At 36.0% G+C, this 26,256-nt stretch overlaps 1 protein-coding gene across 1 annotated transcript in view; it reads left to right on the top strand.

Moving 5' to 3' along the window:
* LOC120634593 (atrial natriuretic peptide-converting enzyme) overlaps positions 1-26,256 on the top strand; it is a 115,373-nt gene that overhangs the window by 45,335 nt on the left and 43,782 nt on the right. Inside the window, exons 3-5 of the mRNA XM_039905324.1 lie at positions 7,176-7,380; positions 10,637-11,302; positions 20,517-20,657. Of these exons, the coding sequence (XP_039761258.1) occupies positions 7,176-7,380; positions 10,637-11,302; positions 20,517-20,657 (1,012 nt within the window). The remainder of the gene's footprint in view (positions 1-7,175; positions 7,381-10,636; positions 11,303-20,516; positions 20,658-26,256) is intronic.

The following is a 26,256-nucleotide window of genomic DNA, read 5'->3' on the forward strand; positions in this document are numbered from 1 at the left end:
AGAACAGAAAACATTCTCATCTGATTTTCATAACAAACCGAAAGAAGTATAGCCAAAAATTTTAAACTACGACTTTCGTGGTTAATCTACATTTCTTAAACATAGTTCATACCACGATAATATGGGATTTGTCGATATTACTACCCAGTTGCATGGATCGTGGTCACGACGAGAAATATTATCGTGGTATGTCGGGTACATATTTAAGAAATATAACGTCACAATTAATATTATTAGTTATTATGAAGGCAGGAGGGTATTACAATGTTGTTAAGGCATACCATTAAAATACCATAACTTAATGCAAGTACTGGCAGAATATGCAAAACTTAGTAACTGCAGTTGCCTGAAACTTAACAACTTAACAATATTTCTCACGCAAGTTTGGTGATTAATCTTCGCGTATCACCCGCTTTGTGACAAATTAGTGCTTTTAAAGTACAATTTCGCGCTGCCTTGCGCGTTTGGGCATAGCGATTTAATGCATTTTGCACAAACTTCTACAAGGAGCCTCTGGTTTAAATTCATACGTATACAAACAAAATGCTAAAACATGTTTCCTTTTCCTAACAAAACTTAATGATTTTAAAGATCATTTTTCGAAACACCATAAAACTATTTTAACGGGATTGTCCTTTTCTTAGAAGCGGTGATAGAGCAGTGGGTAGGAGCTTGACTTCACTTTCGGGGGCCGAGTTCGAATCCCAGCAAGCACCTCTTACTTTTCTAAGTTATGTGCGTTTTAAGTAATTAAAAATATGACTTGCTTTGACGGTGAAGGAAAACATCGTGAGGAAATCATAAAAAGATATAACTAACCCGATTCACTTTGATATATATATATATTATGCCATATATACATTTCTCTGAAGTTTGTGAAGCAAAAAAATATTCAGCCAATATAACATAGTTATTAGCATAACAGTGCAAACAATATGTTTGAACGCTTCAAAAAGCGAATGTAATAGGCCCTATTTGAATAAAAAAGATTTGATATTCCCACCCGGCGGTAGGGCAGATAAGGCGGGGATTTTTTCCAAAATAAATAGCTTTACACATTCCCTAATTAATTCTTTACAAAGGTATCGCTGCGAGTACAAAGGACGCTCTTATCTTATTAGCTTGCCTTTATGTGGAAATGAGATTTTTAAAATCAAGTAAATATTTACCATGAATTTCAGCTTTTGCACCCTTATTTGGATAACAGCAAGAAGATATTGTGATGTTTCGTTTTAATAGTCGGTACGCTCTATTACAATCATTATCACAACTTATATAATATACCACAGAAACGCAGTAAGTGACAAATATAAGACTTTTGAAAAGAGACGTCTAGAACACCTTGACTCAAAGCGCCACAACAAAAACATTAGGCCGAAGCCTTCCTATACATATTATTATAATAACGACAGACAACTTTACTGCGGGTCGTGCAATCGAATCTTTAACACTAAATTTGGCTACGCTATTCATATCCACTGCAGACGATAAAGCCAAGACATCAGTATAACTAAGTATACTATAAATAATATTGATTAGGTACTGCATAAGTATATTTCATAAGAAGTTACCTTGCAAAAATATTAAATCAAATCAAATGAAGTATATTTATTTTTCCATACAAACGAATTCAAAACATTCAAAGTGTTTACTTGTGACAACCCTATTGAAGATGAAATACCGACACGCGCATAGTACCTACGCTATGTGACGCGCACCTAATAAAGTGACAGGAGACACATGATTTTATTTTGCATATGAAGTTAGGGCTGTATCTGATTTCGTTCAATATATAGTATGGCAGTGGTTTACTTAAAAACTATTAGATTTTCGATTTCACAGATAAGTCTCATAGACAGTACATAATGTACCTCTAAAGCTTTGGAAGTATTATATCGGTTTTGATTTATACATTGTATAATCAATCCACCGTTTGTTTCTTTGTTCGTTTACAATCGCAGTTTTTTATAATAATTCTCAGTGGAGGGGTTTTGCTCCTGTAATAATTATTTTTACGATAGTTGCTAGGGCATTCAAAAGTCCCGCAAGATCAGTGGATGTTTGAATGTATGTATCTTATTAAGAAATAAAAAAAAAAAAAAAAAATTGAAGGCCTATTGGCTTGTGGCCAGCATCCCTTTTTCTGAGTCCAAGGCTGTGGGTTCGATTCCAGCAACTGCAAAATTTTGGTATGTCGAACATGAATGTATTCATAAAAAAGGCTGTAAAACAACTCGCACACGCGCAATCTATTAAGTATGTGTTGTGTGTCATACATACGTCGTTTGTGCGTCGCGGTTTAAAAATAACACTTCTTGACGAATTAGGATTTTATCTGTCTTTGTCCTTGCGTCACACGCGGGGTGGGTGAGTGAGTGACAGTTTATTAATCAATTTTCTTCCTCCCTCGCGTCTCCTTTGATGAGCCGCTCTTTTAACAAATGACTAAGAACAGAAGGAAAGACAAATTCAATAATACACTGACAGATTTCTTGAACGATTTGTTATGAAGGCTTTAACTGAGTGAATTATTATTTCATCCAATACAAGTTAGCCCTTGGCTGCAATCTAAACCGATGGTAAGTCATGATGCAGTCTAAGATGGTGAAGGGTTAATTTATTTAACCGGAACGTTAATTCTCTTAGCAGATTTCTTTGTCGGTTGAGCGGTAACTTGCCACAACCGAATCCTCATACCAGACCGGACCTGAGTTCATTCAAAAATTATAAAATCCCAACGTGAAAGATACGCGGTTCAAATTCCAGCACGCCCCTCTAAATTTTCTATATTAAGTGCGTTTTAAGTAATAGTAAGTTGGAAAACATCGTCAGAAAATCTGTTTGCCTGAGATTTCTCCATAATGTTCTCAAAGGTGTGTGGAGTCCATCAAGGCTACCCTTAAGTTTTTATAACTTGTCATGGAGATTTTTATCATTTTATATAATCTGTATAAAATTCAAAATTCAAAATTCAAAATTCATTTATTTCAAGTAGGCCTAATATAAGCACTTTTGAAACGTCAAGTCCGTCTGTTTGTAGTGATTCTACCTGTGCATTCCCTGTCCTAGTCCCATTCTAGTATAACCTGTGCATTCCCTCTATGCACGCTACTGATGATATGATGATGATTTATATAATATTCTTAATAATATTCATCAGTCATCTCAGTACCCATAACACAAACTACGCTTACTTTGGGGCTAGATGGCGTTGTGTATATTGTCGTTGTTTATTTAATCATTTAATAACCGTTGCCGACGGCACGGGGTTTGACACTGTGAAACTTGTTTAATTTAACTCCGAGATTCGAACCCAACCTTGCGATCCGTAGTTGAAACTTCTAACCACTAGACCAACGAGCTAATTCTATTATTGTTTAAGTAGAAATAATGTTTATAGTTGAAGCGGATGAAACATACATGTACAAACGGACATTTATGTCTTCTTTATATAAGAGTATTGTAAGATCGATGCGCAATACATCATGAGCTTTCTTACTAAGAATACAATCTAGGAATTCCCCTAGCTCTTGAATAGCGGCGTAAAAATTTATGAGGGACATGAATCCACAGAAATGTAGCGATCCTGCCACTTTGTCCAGCTGTCAGGGCCTAAAGACGAAAATAAAAAAGAGGCTTTCAAGCAATCAGATATCGGTAACATTATTTTTAACCGCTTTGCACTTATGGAAAGCGTTTTTAAACACTCAAGCTATTAACACTGCAGAGCAATGCTATTTGGCGGCATTAACAAAAGCATGACGGTTGTTGCTACGAGTACTTCCCCAAACGAACACTGTCACAAAATCCTTTAGTATTACTAGAACATGCCTCGCATGGGACAGATTTCTGGAAATCATTGGACCACTACGCTGCTCTGATGTGGGTCGGTGGGCTATATCAATAATTAACGGAGTTTAACCTACACATAACTAATGTCGTAACTCAATTTGTTTTATATATGTAATACCACTTTTAAGTTGGCCGCGACTTCGTCTGTGTTAATAACGGTTTTCTGCAAATCCCGCATCAACCGCCAGTTTCTTGGGATAAAAACTAGCCTATGTGCTTTGAGAAAGTATAATGTATCTCTATTCCAATTTACATCCAAATCGGTCCAGTCTGCTTGATTGAGCGTTATTCAACATCTATTCAAACATTCTCATTATAACAGTAGTTAGATTAAATAAGCGAACGCGCATTGCATTTTAATACTCGTGATAACTTTGAAATTAAATGTCCGATTCGAATTAATTAAATGTATTTTACTGCTACATAAATACTCTTGACGATAAAACTATTTATTTGAATAAGGATTAGGTACTTAATACTGCACTACGAATGTAACCAACTTTTGTTTGTACCGGTGATCTAATTAAATTATCGAATACAAAAGCTAGTATTGACTTCGCTATGGAGGTTTATTATATAGCCCTGCGGATTTAGTAGTACATAAAGTTTTTGTATCAACAATATTTTTTTCAGCGTACGCCAAATCTTTACTTATAATAAAACTGAAACTGGAAGATTTCTGTACATTTAATATATTTTGAAAATTTTGACCGGGAGATGCTTTATAATCGATACTGAGTCCAAAACAGATTTTTATTTAATTTTTGTCTGTCTGTCAGTCCGGGCATCACGTGAAACTACTGAACGGATTTAAATGTAATTTGGTGGCTACTTTTTATCCCGTTTAACAAAAAGTGTCTACCGGGAAATGGGATGAAAGTTTTTATCAATTTTACTTCATAGCTCCGTTAAATTTGAACCGATATAATATTTTTTTTTATTTGAAAGTATATACTATCAAGCATGTTTGGTCTAATTTTAAGAAAGATCTTATAAATATTCTGGGAGGTAAAGCGCATAACTCTTAACTGATAACAGCAAGTCGCAACTTCGCAAGGCATATGGGATATTATATTATTTAAATTAGACCTATGTTTAGAAGTTACGTCGGGTATAAAAATGCCAAAAGCGAGAAAAATGCAGAGGGACGCCCGGCCGCGTATTATATAGTTTGGAAATAAAACTGGACCCAGTAGGTGGCGCTGCAATAAGGTTAGTTTTTTTAAGATAATACAACAGATAATCATCGATGCAGACGAAGTTGCGCGGGTCAGCTAGTAGCAAATAAGAAATATACTCGTATCATGGAATTCCGCAAAGTAACGCCTGCTTCTATCCAAACACAGTTTCGCATTTATAATATTGTTATTGATGAATAAATGAAACATCGAATATGAAAACAGTACTAAGTCTGTTGATTGAGTTTATATTCAAAATTTCCTTTTAAGAGTTCGATGTAACTAAAGGTAGGGTGGATTAAGGTGAATGTAAGCAACAAATCAGCGGTGTTAATGAGCTGTCAGCAGTGAAAGGCTGCTAATGACGAGCCCTCCTGTAAGGCGTCGGCGGGACGTGAATGAAGAACCCTGCGCGTATTTTGCCTTCAATTACCGAATCAACGTGCTCTGGGAAACAAGACCGCTAATATTCATAGACTTATTATATTACAGACAGGATCATTGGACGAACATAATGCGTTCCAGGGCGCACTCCAAACAAAGATTTATATTCAATAGGTGTATTAGGACAGCTATGTATTTGAAAAACGCGAAAAACTGTAGTGCCATGTGTGTAAAAATATTTAATGCAATTCCAAAACCAATAGCCGTATATAAATAAAGCCAGCAGTATTTTGGGTAATATGTCCATAGGTGAACAATAGACGGCTTATATTTATTGTAAATATTAATTTTAGTTTGTTATTATTATTTGCCTAGAAAAATATATTTTTCGTTGGTTTATAAATAACGAACATACTGAATAATAAAAAAAATATATAGCCGTATTGCCGCATCCAAAGTTTATAAATACATTGAAAAAGTGGCTATTGAGCAATGTATTTTATTCAATTGTTGAATGTATGCAATTTAAACCTCAGAACTAGATTGTTTATATATAATTGACCAAATATTGTATGTTGGGGTTGCCTGACCGGATATGTTGCGGATTTTTATTTTGCTAAGAACATTTTATCACATATTCATACAAATAATTACATTTCATAACATTTCATTTTATTTCATTTCAATGGCAATAATGTTAAACTGATGCTCACTCATTAATGTATGGAAAATAAATATGCTTCTTTTCATTTAATATTTCTCCCCGTAAGGATCTGCATCCCTACGTGGTCGATATACCGCGGACGCGTACGAAGCGCTTCGCATCTTCGTTTCTGATCCGCACCGCTAGGATCTGGAATGCTCTTCCAGCTTCCATTTTCCCCAGTTCCTACAACATTAGTACCTTCAAATCAAGATCGAATAGGCATCTTCTAGGCAAGCGCGCTCCACCTTAGGCTGCATCATCAGTTACCATCAGGTGTGATTGCAGTCAAGCGCTCGTCTATAAATATAAAAAAAAAAAAAAAAAAATTCTCCTGCTGGGATCGAATTTGGTAGGGTTTTAAAATGCATTTGTCACTATTTTTAACTGACTTCAATAAGGAGGAGGTTCTCAATTCGTCGGAATCTTTTTTTTTATTTATGTTACCCGATTACTCGAAAACGCCTGAACTGATTTGAAAAATTCTCTATTGTTTTAACGGACATACTTTTCAGGTGGTCACTCGTACCGAAGTATGATTTCTTATATATATTCAAATAAATAATTTTACCATCAAGAGTAGTAGAGTTTAAAGGTACTTATATAGTACAATTAAAAAACTTTTTAATTCATTCCAATCGGACCTTTAATTTCAAAGTTATCACGAGTATAAACATTTGTGAAAGTTGTGTAGCCTGTACAACAAACATAATACAAATTGTTTTTTGCTTTTAAGTTCCTGGGCGTATGTCAAAGTTGTTTTTTTTTAATTTAAAAATAATTTAATTTATCTCAAATTATCTGTTTACCACCCAGCCGATAAAGACATGCCGCCAAGCTATTAAGCGTTCAGGTACGACGTCGCGTAGTCACCGATCAAAGATATAGGTTTAATATAACTGCCGTAATAGGTTAGCCCGCTACCATCTTAGACTGCATCACCAGGTAAGGTGAGATTGCAAACAAGGTTTAACTTCTAGAAATTTCAACTGCATAGACTAAATAGCAATACTATGAAAGGATTCTTTGGAAGATACTGAAGTTTTGGGAAACTCCAGGTACGGACGTGCCGGCAGCCTGGCCGTGACTCCGGGCGAGAAGATCATGGAGCTCCTGCGACCCAACGTGGGCACTCCGCGGAGACACTCCACAGCTGCGTGTGCGCCCGCGCAGCCGCGAACCTCAGGTTTCGTGTACTGTCCCTCAGACGCGCTGCCATACTGCCCTCCGTCGAGGTTCGCGCCTCCCAGGACAGTTATAAAGGTGAGCGTCCTTTTACATCCCAAAAATACTTGCACACATAGCTTTATCATCATAAGCACTACAACCTTTAGACGTCCTCTGTTAGACTTAGGTATTATGTAATGAATTCAAAAATTCAACTTATTTTTATTGCCTATGTAAATTCAGTATACACAAGCCTTAAATAAAAGCAAAACCTAATATGGATTTAAACAAACATAAAAATGTTATATTCTTACAACAATTGTTGGTTGAATTTCAATTGAATAGTATCCGTTACTGGGCAGATTCAATTACAAGAAGTAACTTTCACAAACAAAGCCAATATTTCTATTCTTTGGCAATATTACCCAAGCCCTTTTCTTTGTGTACCTATTCTCTTACCTCGTTAGAAGCACGATTGTGTAAGAGCAAGTTACCTGTTTAAGTATCACATCATGCCGCTCGCACTTCACGTTTAACGCACGTTTTAAGCAATTGTTTTAATATCACTTGCTTTAACGGTGAAGCGGGACATTTTGAGCATGTCAAGGATATAAATCCGCATTTGGTCAGCATGGTCGACTATGGCCTAAACATGTCTAATTATGAGAGGGGGGAATGTAAGGTCCGTGGACTTACGATGAGCTAGTCCTTCATTTTTACACGTGTACGTCACACAATAGCTCACATTCCAATGCTTTAGTTTCAGATGTATCTTATGTGCGAAGGTATAAATGACAATGGCAATTTATTTGTGTGTGAAGAATGTTAATTTTATCTTATTGATATAATCGGTGTATTAAGAAACCTGTATAGTAACAATAAATCAATGTAGGAAACATACTATAGCAAGTGCGAGCGGCTGTGTCACTCATTAATCAGATTTAGTTTAAGAAAGTTAGTAATATTTTTAATTGGAATATCATCTTCGATCAGTGGTTTGAAAACCGAAAATATTAATTTATTATTTAAGCCGGAATATAAAATGTTGAGTAACTCTTTGACTAGCTCCAGCGTATAAAATACTTTAGACGCCGCAAAAGTTTGACAGATCGATGAGCCTCCATGGACGTAATTATAAAGAATATGCCCGTCTGTTGGTTCAACAATGTTTGCTTAGCTCCCGTCGTCTCGAGGGCGTAATCAATATGCGAGTAACCGACGTGTATATTAAATTCCCAAATTGTTTTCTGAAGTACGTTTTATTACAATTTGGAAACTCAAATTTTGTTCCTTTTAAATTTCATCACAGTAATTGGACGTTTTATTACGGCCTAAATAACCAAACCGTTCCAACCACAATTTAATTAACGTATATTTCATAGGTTTCGTATATTTGATAAGTATACTATCAAGGGAATATTTTTTTCATGTATTTAAATGGTGGGCGAAACATTATATTAATAGAGGTACATATTTGGTGGCTTTTACTGTAATAGCATAGCAACACAACATAAACCAACTTATTTTTATTTGTCAACTTGCAAAGTGTAAGATTATCAACAGAATCTATTTACTTTTGGTGAATCTGAACTTGTTTATGATAACAAATATTATGTGAACCTCTTGCTTCATTTAATTTTAAGGATGCTATCTGTCAAATTTAAGTAACATGAGCTCACATGCACGGGAAACAAAATATTATAACATACTTTGAAAAATCCAAAAGTGAACGCCTCATAATCTCATTTTTCACTAAAAAAAAGTACTGTTGCTGGAGCGTCATCTGTTTTTTTTTTTTTAATTATTATTATCATTCACCAGTCAATGACGGATGCAATAAAAAAAAATGCTTTCGACATTTTGCGCCATTCTTGACGTAAAGCAACACAATAGCTCGCAAGAATTGTGAACGAACCCAATTTTCAAAAGAGACACAGTAAATACTAATAAATTTTTTAGCTTTTTATTAATTTATTATAAAAATTAAGCTTAATTTGCTATACTCCTCGAACTGCAGGAGAATCTGTATGGTGTAATTTATAATTTCTACAATCCGTATACTCCACACCAAACAGATCTTCGGCAATGTACCCTCTACGCACGTTTCACTCCGAAACCGGAGCATCCTCAGGAGATGTTGACTTTATAATGAATAATTATTAAACCAATATTTTTATTAATTGTTATTAAACGACAACGAATTACACAGAGATTTTAAATAGCAAACAGCGCACTACAATTATTAAGCTTTTTAAAAAAAAAACTTGGATTCGTTAATTTTTACGGTCTTGAGAGTGCCAGATCCATACGGACCGTTACGGATTTTTTTTAAACAAAATAATTGTTATTTAAAAATATCGAATACGTTTAAACGAATGTTTTTTCTTGATATATATATGGTAATATTATCCTATAAGTGCAATGTGAGAAAAACACAGTAATTTTTAGTTTCGAAAAGTCCTTTACTTTCATATAGCGGGAGTAGAGCATCGTCTCAACGCTTCGCTTATCAGGCGTGTAAAATACTGTTGTATTTGAAAATAATGTTACACTTTTATTTGTCTCTGTTATAGAAAACTGTGATACCAAATATATCATCCTCCCACATAAAAGCGTGTCTGTAGGTACGACCCAGAGCTGATCAACCGTGAGCTTAGAACAGCGAGGAACCATTAAAAATGTATTTATAAAAGACAACCGATCTCATTTGCACAATATTCGCACGTACATTGTGCGCATCGAGCGAAAGAGATGTCAAAGTCAAAGTCAAAGTCAAAAATACCTTTATTCAAGTAGGCCCATAGGTGGCACTTTTGATGCGTACATAAGAATTACACGGTAGTGAGATGATGGCGATGGTGTGGCATCGCCAATCTTTAACAAATCTATTATTTCATGGCACGTCACTGTACTTTTGATGACCTCCTTGGCGCAACGGTGAGCGCTATGTATTTAAGTAGAAGGTCCCGGGTTCGTTTGCCAGCCGGACCAACTTGGGAATTTATAATTTCTGAATTTTCTCTGGTCTAGTTTGGTGGAAGGCTTTGGCCGTGGCTAATTACAACACTACCGACAAAGACGTGCCGCTAAGCGATTTAGTGTTACGGTGCGTAGAAACTAATTAGGGGTATGACTACCATACTTTTTAACAGGTTGTCTTGCTACCATCTTAGACTGCATCACCAATTACCACCAGGTGAGATTGCAGTCAAGGGCTAACTTGTAGTGGAATAAAAAAGAAAAAATAGGGCGGGTTATACTTTTATAGAACAAAAAGTTTACGAAATATACATAGCTTTATGCTATAACATAATCAAAGGTTTTTCTTATTTATTTATTTCCTTTGTTGCAGTTACCCCCACCACAAATAAAAACGCCGCCACAGCCACCACCGGTACCACAGAGAACAGCGCCAGTGGTGGCACCGCTACCAGTTCCACCTCCGGCGCCGCCACGGCGCACCTCTCCGCTACCACCTCGAAGAATCCCGCCGCCCACTCCTCCGAGACCACTACCGGCACCAGCGACAACAGATCCGAATGGAAATAAAAAACACATTCCGCCTCCTTTACCACAAAATCCCACCCCAAATATAAATCCCCCAAAACTAGACTGTAATAGGAATCCGCAGCCAAACGTCCCGAGACGTCCGCCGCAAAAAATACCAGACACTACTTCATCATTTCCCCCGACACAGTTACCACAGAACAACCCAATTAAACGTTCGCCTAGTTCAGGGTCGAACATCAGCGTCCGACAAGACTCTAACGTTTCCTCGGACTCCTTCAGCCAAACATCTTCCCCATCATACACCACAAAGACGATGGAAACTCCGTTACTACCTCATCAGCATGCGAATAAAAGCCTGAACGCTAAGATAGCTCGAGGCTTGCTGTTGAAAGAGCAGCAGGAGAAAGAAACAGGAAACTCTTCCATAACTAAAAGTATGTCGACGCCAGCGTCTTTGCAGACCATCGTGAGGTTTCAAAATGGAAGCAACATGTCACTACATCATAGGGTAAGCAATTATTATTTTCTAATACACGATTGGCAAACTAATCACTTAATAAATATTATTATTTTTACACTATAAGATAGTGATAACAAAATTAATACCCAGCCTTTTTTATTATCGGTTTCTTCGTAGGCTAGATTGCTTGACGGTTTAGCTTAAAGTTTACGAATGTAGTTATCACCAGTAGCCCGCTAAATATAATATAACAGAAAAAGTTGTACGTCATTCGAAGTACCCTTACTCATTCCAAATGAAGAGTTTTTTTTTTACTTTGGTAACTTCTTTTTTCTTCTTTAGTCTTAGTAGAGCTTTTTGTGACAGAGCTCGACCAGTGAAGTAATAGCGCCATACTAATTTATGACACAAAGCAGCATTATTGTAAAACTGTGTTCCTGTCTGAACGGTGTGGTTGCCGGTGTAATTACAGACACATGAGGCTAAGCACTTACGGCTCAAGCTGATGAACACAAGGCGTGACGTTGCAGGACGTGTTCCTTGCATGCCAGCACAGCGGAACGGCACAGCTACAAATCACATCAGAATCCTCTAACATTTAATAATTTGAAAGCTTCTCAAAACTGAGAACTCAAACTATATGCGGTTTTAAACTTCTATTCAACTCATTAGAGTTTCCTCAGAACCTAATGATTTGCAGACAAAACTTTTAATGCGTCCGGCGATTCACACAACTTTTATATGCAGAACTAGGTTCGTAGTTTTAAAACATTCGTCGTAGAACTAAATATCCGGTTAATAGAATAAAGTAGATCGCATATATACAGGGTTAATGTTGGAACCTAGACATTTTTTTTTCATAGATGGCTTAGAATCCCTTATATTATAATCTATTTATTGCATTTCCACACCAAAAATATAAGATATACTTACTTTAAAAGGATAGTGAACTTACGTAGTTGGTGGCCCTGCGTTATCACAAACAGGGTTTTTTTGACGTACATAGAATATTATGTAAATTTAAGGCATTTTTCGGCGTAGTGTCAAAACTATAAACAATGAGTCATCTTATACTAGCATTTAAACTCTGAGTTTGTTTATTTGTTTGTTTTTTTACTTGAACGCGATGATCAAAGAAACAGCCGGTCCGGTACAAGAAATTATTTCAGTGTTGGTTAGCCCATATATTGAGGAAGGTCTTTGTCGTTAGGGTGGTAACTAGAAACGAACCTCGGCACCTCTCACATAAAGACCACAGCGCTCACTACTCAGATCGTCAAAAGTCATCAATGGCAATAACGTATAATAGGTTTAATGGAAACATTAACAGCAACATTTATTGGCAGCCATTTGCAGAGAGAGCGAAGTGCTCCTGAATCCGCCGTAAAATTTACTGTCACACGCAGCACGGGCGGCGCAATTAAAATATAGTGCGATATTTAGCGGCAAGCTGCGCTAAACGCGCTGGGCATGGCGCGTGGACCAAGGCACAAGCGAACATTTGTTTTCCATAGTAATATTTGACGGACTAAGCTGATGGCCCTTCTGATGGAAAAGCATCGCGTATAAACAGAGCAATAGCAAGCACATGAAAGGAACAAGTCCTGTAACTTGCCGCTCGATATCCATAAACCTGAGGCGTAGGTGTTAAGCCTTCATCTGCCTGCAACGCAGCTTGGTGGCAGATATAAGCATGGTAAGCCGGATTAGGTCTGTCACAAAAAGCCCAACTACAACTAAAAGACGAACGAATTAAGAGTAAATTGGACTGCAAATACAATTGCAACTTATCTTTTGTACCTATAAAACAATTGCGACCGCATACTTAGTTACGGTCATCGATTTAGTTATATAACTTACTGATTGAAAAAAATTACTAATCGCAGAAAACTGAAATTTGGACAGTGTGTAAGGATTTACTTACTAACTTCGTTTCTCTACCTTAATATATAAACTAGCTGACCCGCATAACTTTGTCTGCAGCACAGCGGTTATTACAGGTTTTAATATCTTAAAAAAACCTAGAAACTAATTGCAGCGCCACCAGGTTAAGTTATATTTCATAACTAAATTATTCGAGGCCTTTTTTCTTGCACTTTGCATATCTATAGCCGTGGCACCTTCTAAGCGATAGGGAATTTGCAGGTATATAATCAAACTTAATATTTATAAAACTATTTATTTGGATAAGGATTCATATGATGATAGCGTTGTCACCATCTTTCGATTGTATCCATTTTTTTTATAAAATTTGAAAATTATTGTTTATCGGGAAAAAAAGTTTCCTCCTATATGTTGACCCGGAGTATCAGCTTCCACCATACCAAATTTGATTTAAGTCCGTTCAGCAGTTTTCACGTGATGCCCGGATAGACAGACAGACAGACAAAAATTAAATCAAAAATTTGCTTTGGACTCAGTATTAATTATAAAGCATCCCCCGGTCAAAATTTTCTAACTATTCGTATATCAAATGTACAGAAGTCTTCCAGTTACAGTTTTATTATAAGTATAGAAAGTTAAAAAAAAAATTCAGTCAGTCTTAAAGTATCTCGCACCGCTCTATCTCACAGTTTAGACCAAACAAAAACATTTTATTTTACACTCAAAAGCGCTTCCTGTGAATTGCACTTAATTTGATCGCAAGCCGCGATTTCAAACAGAATGAAATTGAAAATGTGGATTTATCGGATGTTATAATGGACTTAACTCGGTTTCCATTTTATCATAAGGCCGGTACGCCAGACGTCATTTGACAGAGTAAAATTTACTTTCGACACGTGTCATAAAAATATGCCTTGTATTTTAGTAACTGAAAACTGTTGCACATAATTTTATTTTCACCAATTTCGTTGTAAACAAATATACTACCATTACTTATATTGACGGTCGCTGGTACTTATAAAACTGTGAAACCTGATAAAGGCACCAGCAACCAAGTTTTATGTTTTAATTAGTTTTATTATTATAAATCATAAATGCAATATTTTTCATATACTTAATATAGAACTCTGCGTACAAACTATTTTAAGCCTAAGTAAAGTTTATTATTATATTGGTTTGGTATTGGTGGCTGTGTGTTTATAGCACTATATTAAAATTTAACATTATACATTTATGTGTCAGAGAAAATTAAGCTTAATTTGCTACATTCCGCGAAAAGCAGGAGAACTGTATGGTGTTATTTATAATTTCTTCAATCCTTATACTCCACACCAAACAGATCTACGGCAATGTACCTACGCACGTTTCGCTCCGAAACCGGAGCATCCTCAGACTTTACAATGAATTATTGTTCATTGTAAGGTCAACATCTCCTAAGGATTGAAGAAACTATCTATAGTTTCTTACAAACACCATGCAGATTCCGTTTGTCGTGGAGTATAGCAAATTTAGTTTAATTTTCATAATATATCATGGAATTCCGCAAAGTATAGAATAATTTCTAAAATTTACCTTGGGTGAAACAGCGCTGCATAGCTTCTTAAAGTAATGCGTTGGAACCAAATTTTTTTATGTAATAAAAAAAGTAATGGATAGAAAAGTAACACTTGGCGTGCTTCTGTCTCAGAGAATTAAGCAAATCCTGGCGGCTGGATGTCACAGGCGCCTATTAATTAATTAATGTGTAAGCTGAGAGTGATTAAAGCTTCTCACTTTCTTGGCTGCTAGGTTTGTATTTTTACGTAATATCATTGAGGATTCCGACTGCCTCGTTAGTCTAGTGGCTAGCATGTTTAACTACCGATCACGTGCTTTATAGGTTCGAATCCCGGGTCGGACCAAAATTGTTAGGTATCTGTTTTATCTCTTAAAAAAATTTCATTACCAGCCTGGAGTTTTAAATTGACGTTATCAACGCCCGTGCCATGGAAACTTGCCGGTCCCTATTATTATCATCAACTTTTGACAATAGTGGTTAAAGCTCACCAACCAGCCCTGGAGCAGCGTGGTGGGCCTAGGCTTAAAACGGTCTTTCTTATGAGAGAGAAGGCTTGTGCCCAACATTGTCACCTCAAAAGACTTGCAATACTGGGACAATAAGGGGATAAGTTTTCGGGACTTTAATATAACAGGGAGTCAAGTTAGTGTTGTATTAAAGTCCCGAAAACTTCGGTATTCTGTCGTAACAATGAAAAAGGTGACTTTATGACACTTTATTAAAACTCAGTTTCATACTCCATCTGCAAATTAAGCTCAACTACGTATGCTACTTGTTTTTTTCAAAAGGCGGAATCGGACTGACCGAAAAAAACGAGTACATACGTAGGAAGGGCTCCTATTGCAGATGCAGGTCACGTATGAAACTCTGTTACAAAAAGTCTCCTTTTCCAGTATCACGGCAATATGTAAATCATTGCTTAAAAAAATTATGAAAAAATATTGCATGAAATGAAACGCATTCAGAAAATTGCAGTCGAATATTGTTCGTCGTAACCGGTTGTAAACATTTTTTTTCTAACAAGGCTTAAAATGTTGTTTCCATTTTCTTTTTTCCGGTTATTTAGTTTTTGAGTGTATGAATTTTGTTAAAATAAAACTTTTTTGCCGATTGGAAACCTATCTATTACCTATCCTAGCTCCCATTGATAACCAAATCTCTTCTCTTGATAGGAGCATTTGCATACAATTTTACAATAAAAATAACCTATCCATCCACCCATCTAGCCATTTAAAAGACTTCTGGAGATTTATTAAGGATTTAGGAAAGGAAAAAGTTTGGGTGTAAGCTATTGCTCTAGCCAGGTTGCTCTTGTTATAATTTTAAATGGCAATGTGAGATGGTGATAACAAAAAACACCCCGCTATGATGATGACATCATCATCATCATCAGCCCCGTTACCGGCCCACTACAGGGCACGGGTCTCCCCTCAGAATGAGAAGGGTTTAGGCCGTAGTCTACCTAGCTGGCCAAGTGCGGATTGGTAGACTTCACATGCCGTTGAGAACATTGTGGTGAACTCTCAGGCATGCAGGTTTCCTCACGATGTTTTCGTTCAACGTTTAAAGCAAATGATATTCAAATTGCTGAAATGAAATACGCACATAACTCCGAAAAGTCAGTGGTGCGTGCCAGGGCTCGAACTTGCATACAAAGCCTTACCCACTAGACTATCACCGCTTAAAAAACCTACACTACCTACCACATAATTACTACAAAAATTTTAAAACATACATTTCTGTAGATATCAAATTATTATAATACTGTTATAATAAAAAAAAATGATTACTTACCCCTGAAGTAACTTTTTCAATCAGCAACAAAAGCCCTCGAGCCGTTCTATAATGTACTAAAAAAAAAAAGCATTACTAAAGAATTCAATTCAACATTCATTCTGGTCGACCTCATTTCTTCTCAGACCACGTCTAATCAACGTCCTCCGTTCTGCTAAACCAAACATACGTTCAGCATTTCTATTGGAAAATAAACCTTATAATTGATGCGATAAGAGTGTGCCAGAGCCTCCGCAAACGACGTCGTAATATTGCTGTTTACGCTGAGCATGATTGTGGTCCGTTTACCGTTCTCGTAGATTGTTATTTTAGGCTAAGTACACATAACAAGGTAGCAAAAGCCGAAAACAGATAGCCTAAAGCTATGACATTTTATAAATAGACGGGGCTAACATATTTGAGTAAAAAGAAATTTAGAAGAGGCTATGCTTGTTCCACAGAATTAAGAACCTACAGAACCCTCAATCAGCCATTAATGCATGCAGTTTATTGCGTCCAAAAACAGTAATAACGCCCTGCGCACGTCTCACTTCACATCCGCGAAATGTAACTAGCTTACAAACTTTTCTCCATTTTATGGTAAATAAAAGTCAGATTAGAGTTAAAATAATTACTTATAACTGTTAAATGGAATAAAGTGACTAACCGCCTGTTCGAGAAACACTACTAAAGTGGAGTGGTTTTTGATGATTCAATATTAGGTCGTGTACATGGTTTCTGTATGTTCTTAAAATAGGTTCAAATTTAACGTAGCTATGAAGTAAAATTGATAAGAACTTTCTTACCATTTGCCGGAAGAAACTTACTGTTATCGGGATAAAAAGTATCCTATACGTTGACCCTGAATATATCACTATACAACATTTTATATAAATCCGTTCGTACAGACAGATAGACAGACAAACAAACAAAAATGAAATAAAAATATGTTTAGATTATATAGCTTCCCCCGGTGAAAATTTTCAAAATATATTAAATGTACAGAAATCTTCCAGCTACAGTTTTATTATAAGTATAGATAGATATATATATAGATTAGTAGCACGAAGAGCTAAAACATACGCCTGTTGAGCGAGGTTGTGGCTAAATATGAAGCCGTGATAGACTGGTGGTTCCCACTTCGGCCTTCCTCTCGGAGGACACGTCCCTCTAACTTATCAGAGCTATGTACGTTTTTAATTCACTCAATTAAATATCACTTGCTCGGTAAATTTCTTAAAGGCAGTCGACCGCAGGCATCTGACGATGCTGATAATTGCTTTTAGTCGCTCAGTTAGGCAAAGGCCTTCTTTCTTTGAGTGGGGAAAAAGATACTCCTAGCAAACTCCAGAGCGTGGAGTTTTATTAGGCCCATGTGCCATGTCGGCAGATCAGAATACAGTTGTCACGACCACTTGTACGTCTGCCGTCCAAGACGACTATCTAACAGAGAAGTGCCAGCAGCGTCCTCTGCTTTACTACTACCTTCTACTGCGATCACCAAACCGTCTGATAGTGATTGTGCGCAAACCCCCTGGGTACAAAGCAACAGTAAACTGGTATAGGCTATTATATTGGAACACAGCTTAGACTTTAACGAGTCCAAATACCTTCAGCTAAATTATTACTGTACAAGACTCCGTAATTAATGCCAGCATGTAGATCACATATCTAAAATTGAGTCTAGTCTAGGCGTTGATTAAGCCCTGTGTGATGGTTTAAACTAAAATTAAATTATTGTTCTGTTAACTGATATTTGTTGTAGTCAAAGTCAATGTCAAATATTTAAAATAGGGCTACAAATTTATATACGGCTAGCTGTTTCCCCCGACTTCGTCTGCGTTTGATTTTGTTTTTTGATGTGGCATTAAATTTAGTTGTAGATCTAAAAAAAATAAAGTATGCAGTATCGCTAAGCATTCAATGAGGGGTTTGCTGCTGTCCGCTGAAGACTTCTGTCCTCTATCTCCAACCACAGTTTGGGCAAAATTAAACACATATTTTAACCTCTATAGTACAAAAATAATTATTGAAATCGGTTTTAAGTTATGGTGTAAAATCGTCAAACACTCATCCCCTCTCCGAAAGGAACCGAGCTTAATGTTAGGGTAAAAAGTAACCAGTATTACTTCTAACACTTCCAAAAATATGTGTACAAAGTTTCATGAGGATCGGTTAAGTGGTTTTTGCGTGAAAGCGTAACAAACAAACTTACATTGACATTTATAATATTAGAAGGGATATAGATGGTAGAGGTTAGATACTTATTCGTATTCATATGTCAAATTGACAAAGGTTTTAAGTGGCAGGGGAGCAAGAGTAATTTGGAATTTTATATATTCTTAATTTTCTCTGATCAGGTATGGTGGGAGGCTTCGGCCGTGGCTAGTTCTACTGACAAAAATGTACCGTGATTTTAGAAACCAATTAGAGGTATAGCCTAAATATAAATGCCATACCCCTAACGAGTTGGGTTTTTATCTTGTAACCAGTTGGGTCTTTATCTTGTATATTTTAAGTATTTATTCATAGAAATATTCATAAGTCATCTGAGTACCCGTAACATAAGCTACGCTTACTTTGAGGCTAGATGGCGATGTTTGTAATGCCGATGTTTATTTATTTATTTACAGGTTAGTAGGTAAGAAATATAGAGATAACTTTTAGTGGAAAAAAATACTAAAAACGAATTCATTTGTAAACTATAAACTAAAGACTTCTTGTCTCGTCTAATCTTATCGGAATAGGACGAGAAATGGCAGACATGATTATCTCGAATCGCATATGTAATTACATCCTACTGGTATATGAAAAGGCCGACAACCAACTTAACCAGGTCATCTTTTTGTTATCACCATCTCATATTGTCACCTAAAATTATCTATTTCAGCATTTAGTTAGATTAATAAGATACTATGATGGGACTTTTCTATATGCTTACTTTTAATATAAACTTTGAACTTATGGAAATAATATTTAATATCTTATTCATTTGTTTAAGAATTATATGCTCTTTTCGCAGTTAGATATGGTCAGCCACCACTAAGTCAGTGGTTTAGTCTCGGGTTTACCAAACAACAAACCAACGACAACAAAAACGCATTTAAAAGTTTGACTGGTTTGAACACTACAATATCAGAAAAACCGACAGTTAGAAAGACAGAGAAAGCGTCCAAAGTTACCACCTCCATTTTTGAATCGTTAGTTAATAATCTATAAGCTAACGTATACGCCGAAGATGTAATAGGGCGTCATAAAATAGAATTTATGACGATGAGGGCTTTGCTGGTAACAAATTATCATAAAATTTGGCATCATCTCCCATGAATTACTGGTTAAGTAATAAAACTTGGTATCTTTTTGTTGTAAGATAATATTATAGATCAACCCAGTGAGTAAGTAAGTACCCATAATTATTGTAACAATTTAAAAATAGTACTATAACTGAGAGTGTTGTCCCCTTACTATATATATATATATGGTCGATATACCATAGACGCGTACGGAGCGCATTGCATCTTGGTTCCTGATTCGCACCGCAAGGATCTGGAATGTCCTTCCAGCTTTAATTTATCCCAGTTCTTGACATATGAGTAACTTCAAATCAATAGTCATTCTTTTAATGGTCATCTTTTTAGGCATCTTAGGCTGCATCATCACTTACCAACAGGTGTGATTTCAGCTATATACATAAAAAAAAATCTACCAACACTTAAACTACTACTTTTTTATTATTGTTCACGTTTTGTTTTAGAATAATAATCCTTAGTTTGAGTATAATATAATAGAGTATAATTTTGGTGTTGTAAATGTGACGCTGTACGTCTAACGTACTACGCCAAAATGGAGACAAAAAAAAGCAACATCAGCTAGTCCTAAACCTGTTTTTGAAGTTCGCTAGTCTGATTCAAACTTTATGTCTTCGCGGAAGAGTCGCTGCGAGTGTTGCGCAGGGTATTTAACTGTACTCCCGCTGATAGACTGATCACGAAGTTCGAAAAGCCATAAAGTTCGATTCCGACGGTACAAGTGTAGCTTTTTTCGTAGATGCTGCGCGACATGCGAGGCGCGGGTGCAAGCGGCTCGGCGCATAAGTTCCGACTGCTGCAGCTGGCACTCAACGCGGTGGCACTACTGGCCATCACTGGCGCGCTATTCGCCTACTTCCACGCCAACCCCGCCGTGCAGGTACACTTCACTTCACTTCACTTTTCCACCTGAAATAAGTTTAATAACTATTTCAGTTAGATGTAAGTTTTAATGTATACATTTAATTATAGATTTTTGTATATAAAAGCTGATATATGGGTTTATATGCCTCTAATAAAAAACTTTATTATTATATTATTATTATTATAATACTAGCATAGGGGCACATAGCTCAGAGAACTGATAGACGTTGGGGTTCCAATGTCCTGGAATGGCGTCACAGGTAAACGCAGCGTTGTGCGCCCCAACGAGGTGGACAGACGACATCAAACGAGTCGCTGGGAGCGGCCAAGGATCGTGGATTTAGGAACTCCCTACAAAGGACCTATGCCCAGCAGTGGACTTCAATCGGCTGAAGTGTTGATGATGATGCTTATGGCAGGCAATTCAGGTTTTTATAATTATTATTATTTGAACAAAAGTAAGTACATAGATCGTTCAAAACATAAAGAAGCCGCAAAACTTCCATTCGACAATTTGTCCGTCATTCTGTTTTACCACAGCGCTTGTAAGTGTGAAAAATGCCTTTTTTAATTTCACAAAGCTGTTCTAAACAATTACGTCGCCGCCGCTAAACAACAGTGTACAAAGAATATCACAACTTGAATACGAATGTGTAAACAAAATACTTTTACTTCGGTTGGCTTTTAATCTTTATTGCTGAGTTAGATTGATGCTATCTTCCGCTTAATTAAGATCTCGGTGTAGCTTTCTTTAATTATCTCACTAAGCACATATTTGTTTTCTTTAGTGATTTTAAATCACATTATTATAGTAGATTCTGATGCTTGCGGTATTAAGCGTGGTATATAAGTCTCTTTACGTAACTGCAATAAAAAAAAAAAAATGTAGTACAGACTGACCTCAGACCTCAGGGAATCACATATTTTTCCAATATCAAAAGTAGCCTATTTTACTCTCCGTCTTTTGTCTATCTCAATAGCAAAACTCAAGTCAATTGGTTGTTTTGTTAGGGTGTTAATGACCTATCGAGTTCCTGTGAATTTCTGTTTCTGAAAGTATGTCTATTCTTAGAGTCACTAAAAACAGACTTTACTTTTCAAAAGTGCTTATAAAAAGTAGGCCTATTTGAAAAAAAAGTGTGTGCGTGTAACCTGTACGCGCGATGGAAGTAAAACTTTTATTATTATTTATTGATGAAAGAGTAAAATGTTCCTGGGACTCCGCAATTTCGTTTAATATTCACTATTTCATTTTATATACTACTAGCTGTTGCCCGTGACTTCGTCTGCGTTTGATTTTGTTTTTAAAGTATTCAATATCGCTAAGCCTTAAATGCTTAAATGAGGGGCTTGCTGCTGTCCGCTGATGAGTTCTGTCCTCTATCTCCAACCACATTCATCAGATTTACACAAAGCTTAGGCAAAATTAAGCACATATTATAACCTATATAGTACAAAAATAATTATTTAAATCGGTTATAATTTGTCAAACAATTTCATCCCCTCTCCCAAAAGAACCGAGCTTAATGTCGGGATCCTATATTACTTCTAACACTTCCAAGAATATGTGTACAAAGTTTCATGAGGATCGGTTTAGTAGTTTTTGCGTGAAAGCGTAACAAACAAACTTACATTGGCATTTATAATATTAAGTAGGGTGGGGATTTAAAATTCATTACTATCACTTTCACATTTTATAAATATTTTCATTTGTCAAATAGAATAATTGAGTTAGATCAGCAATGTCAATATAACCTTGTCATTGAATATTATAGAATGTCAGAAGATTTATTAATAATTTATTTATTACAAAACAATAAATAAACAAGTATACTTAGAGATTAAAAAAAACGTTGCAATTTAAATTTTTTTTTTTAAACTGTTGAATTTTTATTTACTAATCCACACAAATAAATAATCCTAATTGATTATGATATTTGTCACTAGCTGGCGTATAAGTCAAGAAGCGTGGAGTATATGACATATACTTATGACCAATCCAAATTATTATTTTTAAATAGCGGAAACTACACCGACATGTGACGTAAGCGTTACTTCCGTCAGACAAAAATCTGAGTTACTCCCTAGGCGCCTAAAGAAGTTATACTTCAAAAATGAATTTTGAATTTTGAATGGTCAAACAAAAAAAAATGGCAAACACACTGTTGCATTTAAAACATTAGTTAGGACTGTTGCCGTTGTTGATGCACAACTGTATTTGCATTTGCTGTTAATTATCTTTACGATAGGATGTAGGATGTTTAGGTAAAAAGCCAGTTAAATGTCCTTCTCAATATAAAATCCTGTCCAGCCTTCGTCGAATTTGCTTTTACGCGTAGGTAATATAATAATAAATTTAGCGCACCAATGGTTTTAATCTATGAATTAATTGTTCACAAGCTCGCCTTTTCTTGGTTAATAAAGCCAAGAATTAAAGTGTTGAAACTTGTGACGAAGATATTCCCCTCACACCGTAGTTCTTGTATCCTTAATATATCCTTAATATTAAACTTGTAATGGCCGCAGTAACAATTCACGCGCCCTTTTTTCATACCCGATTGGCTGTTGTTATGGTATGATAAAGATAATACAGGGAGGACTGCGTAAAAATAAAAGATAAACTACAAAATATAATGTCATAGACAATTGAATTATAAATTATAGATATTTGTATGTTAACTAACAAACTGAACATTAATAAACTGAACATAAGTCTTCTGATCGCAATACATTCAATTTTACTGAAGACGTTTATCCTACCATAAATATATTTAATGATATAATTATTGTTATGACAAAGTTGTATTAAACTTCGCTTTTCACTCAAATTTCTTTGAAATGAAACAGTGATATTTTAAGTAAATGTATATTTTATTACAATTTAAAGTGAAGTTCAAATGAGTTTGCATCAATCTACTTTCTGGAATAACAGAGCCTAAACCTTTCTGGAGTAACATAGTTTCGCTAAAATATTAATTTGAGTCAGCGGAGTGGGTTTAATTAACTGTCATACGCTAGTTAGCCCGATGCCATCGTTAACTGCATCATCACTTACCAACTAGTGAGATTGCAGTCTAGCTCTAACTAACAGAAGAATAAATAAAAAAAAACGTGTGTGTACTTACGTACACGCGTTAGAAGTTATACTTCTTTAAGTAACATCTTTTTAAATTTATCTTTTGCCGAAAACGACACTAACAACAGAAAAAGGTATTTAATACATTAAAAGTTTTATTATAACTCATTATCTAGTTATCTCATTATCGGGCCACCAAGTTTCGCTGAACATTGAAATTTGAGATTTTTGTACAATTGAATCAATTAATTCACCGGAATAAGCCCGAAGACTTTGACCATTGAAAGTGTATACTGTCAAACCTTTATTTGAAAAACTAGAATGTCGACTATAGTAGCTTACTTCAGGATTTAGTTTTTTTGTGACGGTGCGCGCATCATAAAAAGTGAGCTGGCGGATGATGTATTCACCTCTCACTCGGTTTCGCATCTACCTTTATCCTGTTCAAATCGTGTAACCATGTGCGCGCATTTCGTTACATCGTATAATTTCACTCCCATGATTTTTTCCTAACGCCGCTAAAGAAGTATAACTTCAAAAATAGATTTGAATTGAACAAAAGCTTAACTGAATGTTTATTTTAATGTTGTTATTAACCGTGAAAAATCTACAATTTCATTTGACTCAAAACAAAATGAGTACTTGACAAATACCTATTTGCGGTGTTTCGCTCATTGTTTTCATGTTTTTGTTGTTCAAACGACAACTTTTACAAAGAGCGTGGCGCGCGGTAATTTTCTCATGTTTTGTTAAGCTCTCAAACGTTTCGGCTGGAAATTAGACGCGTTTGCCAAATATTTCGCGGTTTCTTTGTTTCAGACATTGTGTTTACCAGACTGCGTCACAGTACTACACACGACGTATGCTACTTGACTTGATCCAACATTTACGGTACATTTTTTCAGTCAGTGTTTACCAGTCTATATCACAGATAAATATGAAGTATGATTTTTGATCCAGCGCCACTACATAAATAGATATTTCCTTTCAGACATTGTGTTTGCTACACAAACAATTCCACGCTTTCTTTGTTTCAATCATTGTGTAGGTACATTAGATTACCTCACAGTTTCTACTAGGATCCAATTTAATATGATATTATATTCAAGGTGATTTGTTTCAGTCATTGTTGTTTGAATCATTGTATACCAGATTACATTATAGTAAACTCAATCTAAGACAAAAGTAATACTAAGCATGATGCTACTACATAATAATAGTTTTAATATTAATAATAAAAATAATTTTATCATCTACTATCTACTAGGATCCAGGGTAATGAAATATTGAATGAATGAATGAATGAATACACTTTTATTGTACACCACAGAGAAAATTTACAGAGATACAAATACAACAGCACAATAAGGTAGAACGTACAATTTGGCGGCCTTATCGCTAAATAGCGATCTCTTCCAGGCAACCAAAGGCATACAAGAAAATGTTATAAGAAATAAGTAGGTGGTACAACAAAAAAAATTAAATATTAGGACTTAAAACAAAATTAAAAATATTATATTCGAGGTGGCTTTTTTCAGTCAGTGTGCTTACCAGACTTCTTCAGTTGGTCACAGTATACGACGTGTCCAGGATGGACACGTCGCATGCTACTTGATGAAAAAATATGTTACTACACAAAATAATAGCGGTGTCTTTTTTCAGTCATTGTGTTATCAGACTGTGTCGCGCTGATCACAGTATACGTGATCCTTGACACACGTCGCATGCTACTTGATCAAATGTTACTACACAACATAATCGCGGTGTCTGTTTTCAGTTATTGTGTTTACCAGACTGCGTCACAATTGTGTACAGTATACTTGATCCTTGACACATGTCGCATGCTACTTAACCCAATGGTATTACACTAAATAATCGCGGTGTCAGTTTTCAGTCATTGTGTTTACCAGACTGCGTCACAATTGGATACAATATACTTGATTCTTGATACACGTCGCATGATACTTGATCAAATGGTACTACACAAAATAATCGCAGTGTCTTTTTTGAGTTACTTTGTTTACCAGTAAATTCTATCTTAGATACAAAATATTTCGCTGCAATGTCTTTGTTAGCTTAAAGGCAGAATATCTAGTTACTAACATGGATATGTTTGTTGAGCTAGCAACGATCTCATTTATGCTGTTGCCACTAGATCACACCACTGTCTGTGTTAAGGCTCCTTTTCATTGGTCGATATACAACATGCGAAAAATCCGCGCATATAGGGTAAAACAACTGATAAAAAGCAATGCGTCGTCACACGGCCTGCGAGTGCTGGTCGTTAGTGGACTTTAGCGGCCAGGCCATAACAATAATTGAAATTTGCCGGTGGGTGTAAAGCCTGCTTGGTCCGGGGACTATCACACCAGTCAACTTATAAAAACGGTTTAACATACGGCATGCTTAACAGAAAATCTCCCGCACGCCACAAGCGAGTTCTATAGACCACGGCTCTATAGCATGCCTAGTGTAGCAGAATTTCTCCATCCTGCGGGCCCTACTAACCAATGAAAATGCGCCTTTATAGCGTTTAGTG

The sequence above is a fragment of the Pararge aegeria genome, chromosome 2 (assembly GCF_905163445.1).
Source record: "Pararge aegeria chromosome 2, ilParAegt1.1, whole genome shotgun sequence".
Taxonomy (NCBI): Eukaryota; Metazoa; Arthropoda; class Insecta; order Lepidoptera; family Nymphalidae; genus Pararge; species Pararge aegeria.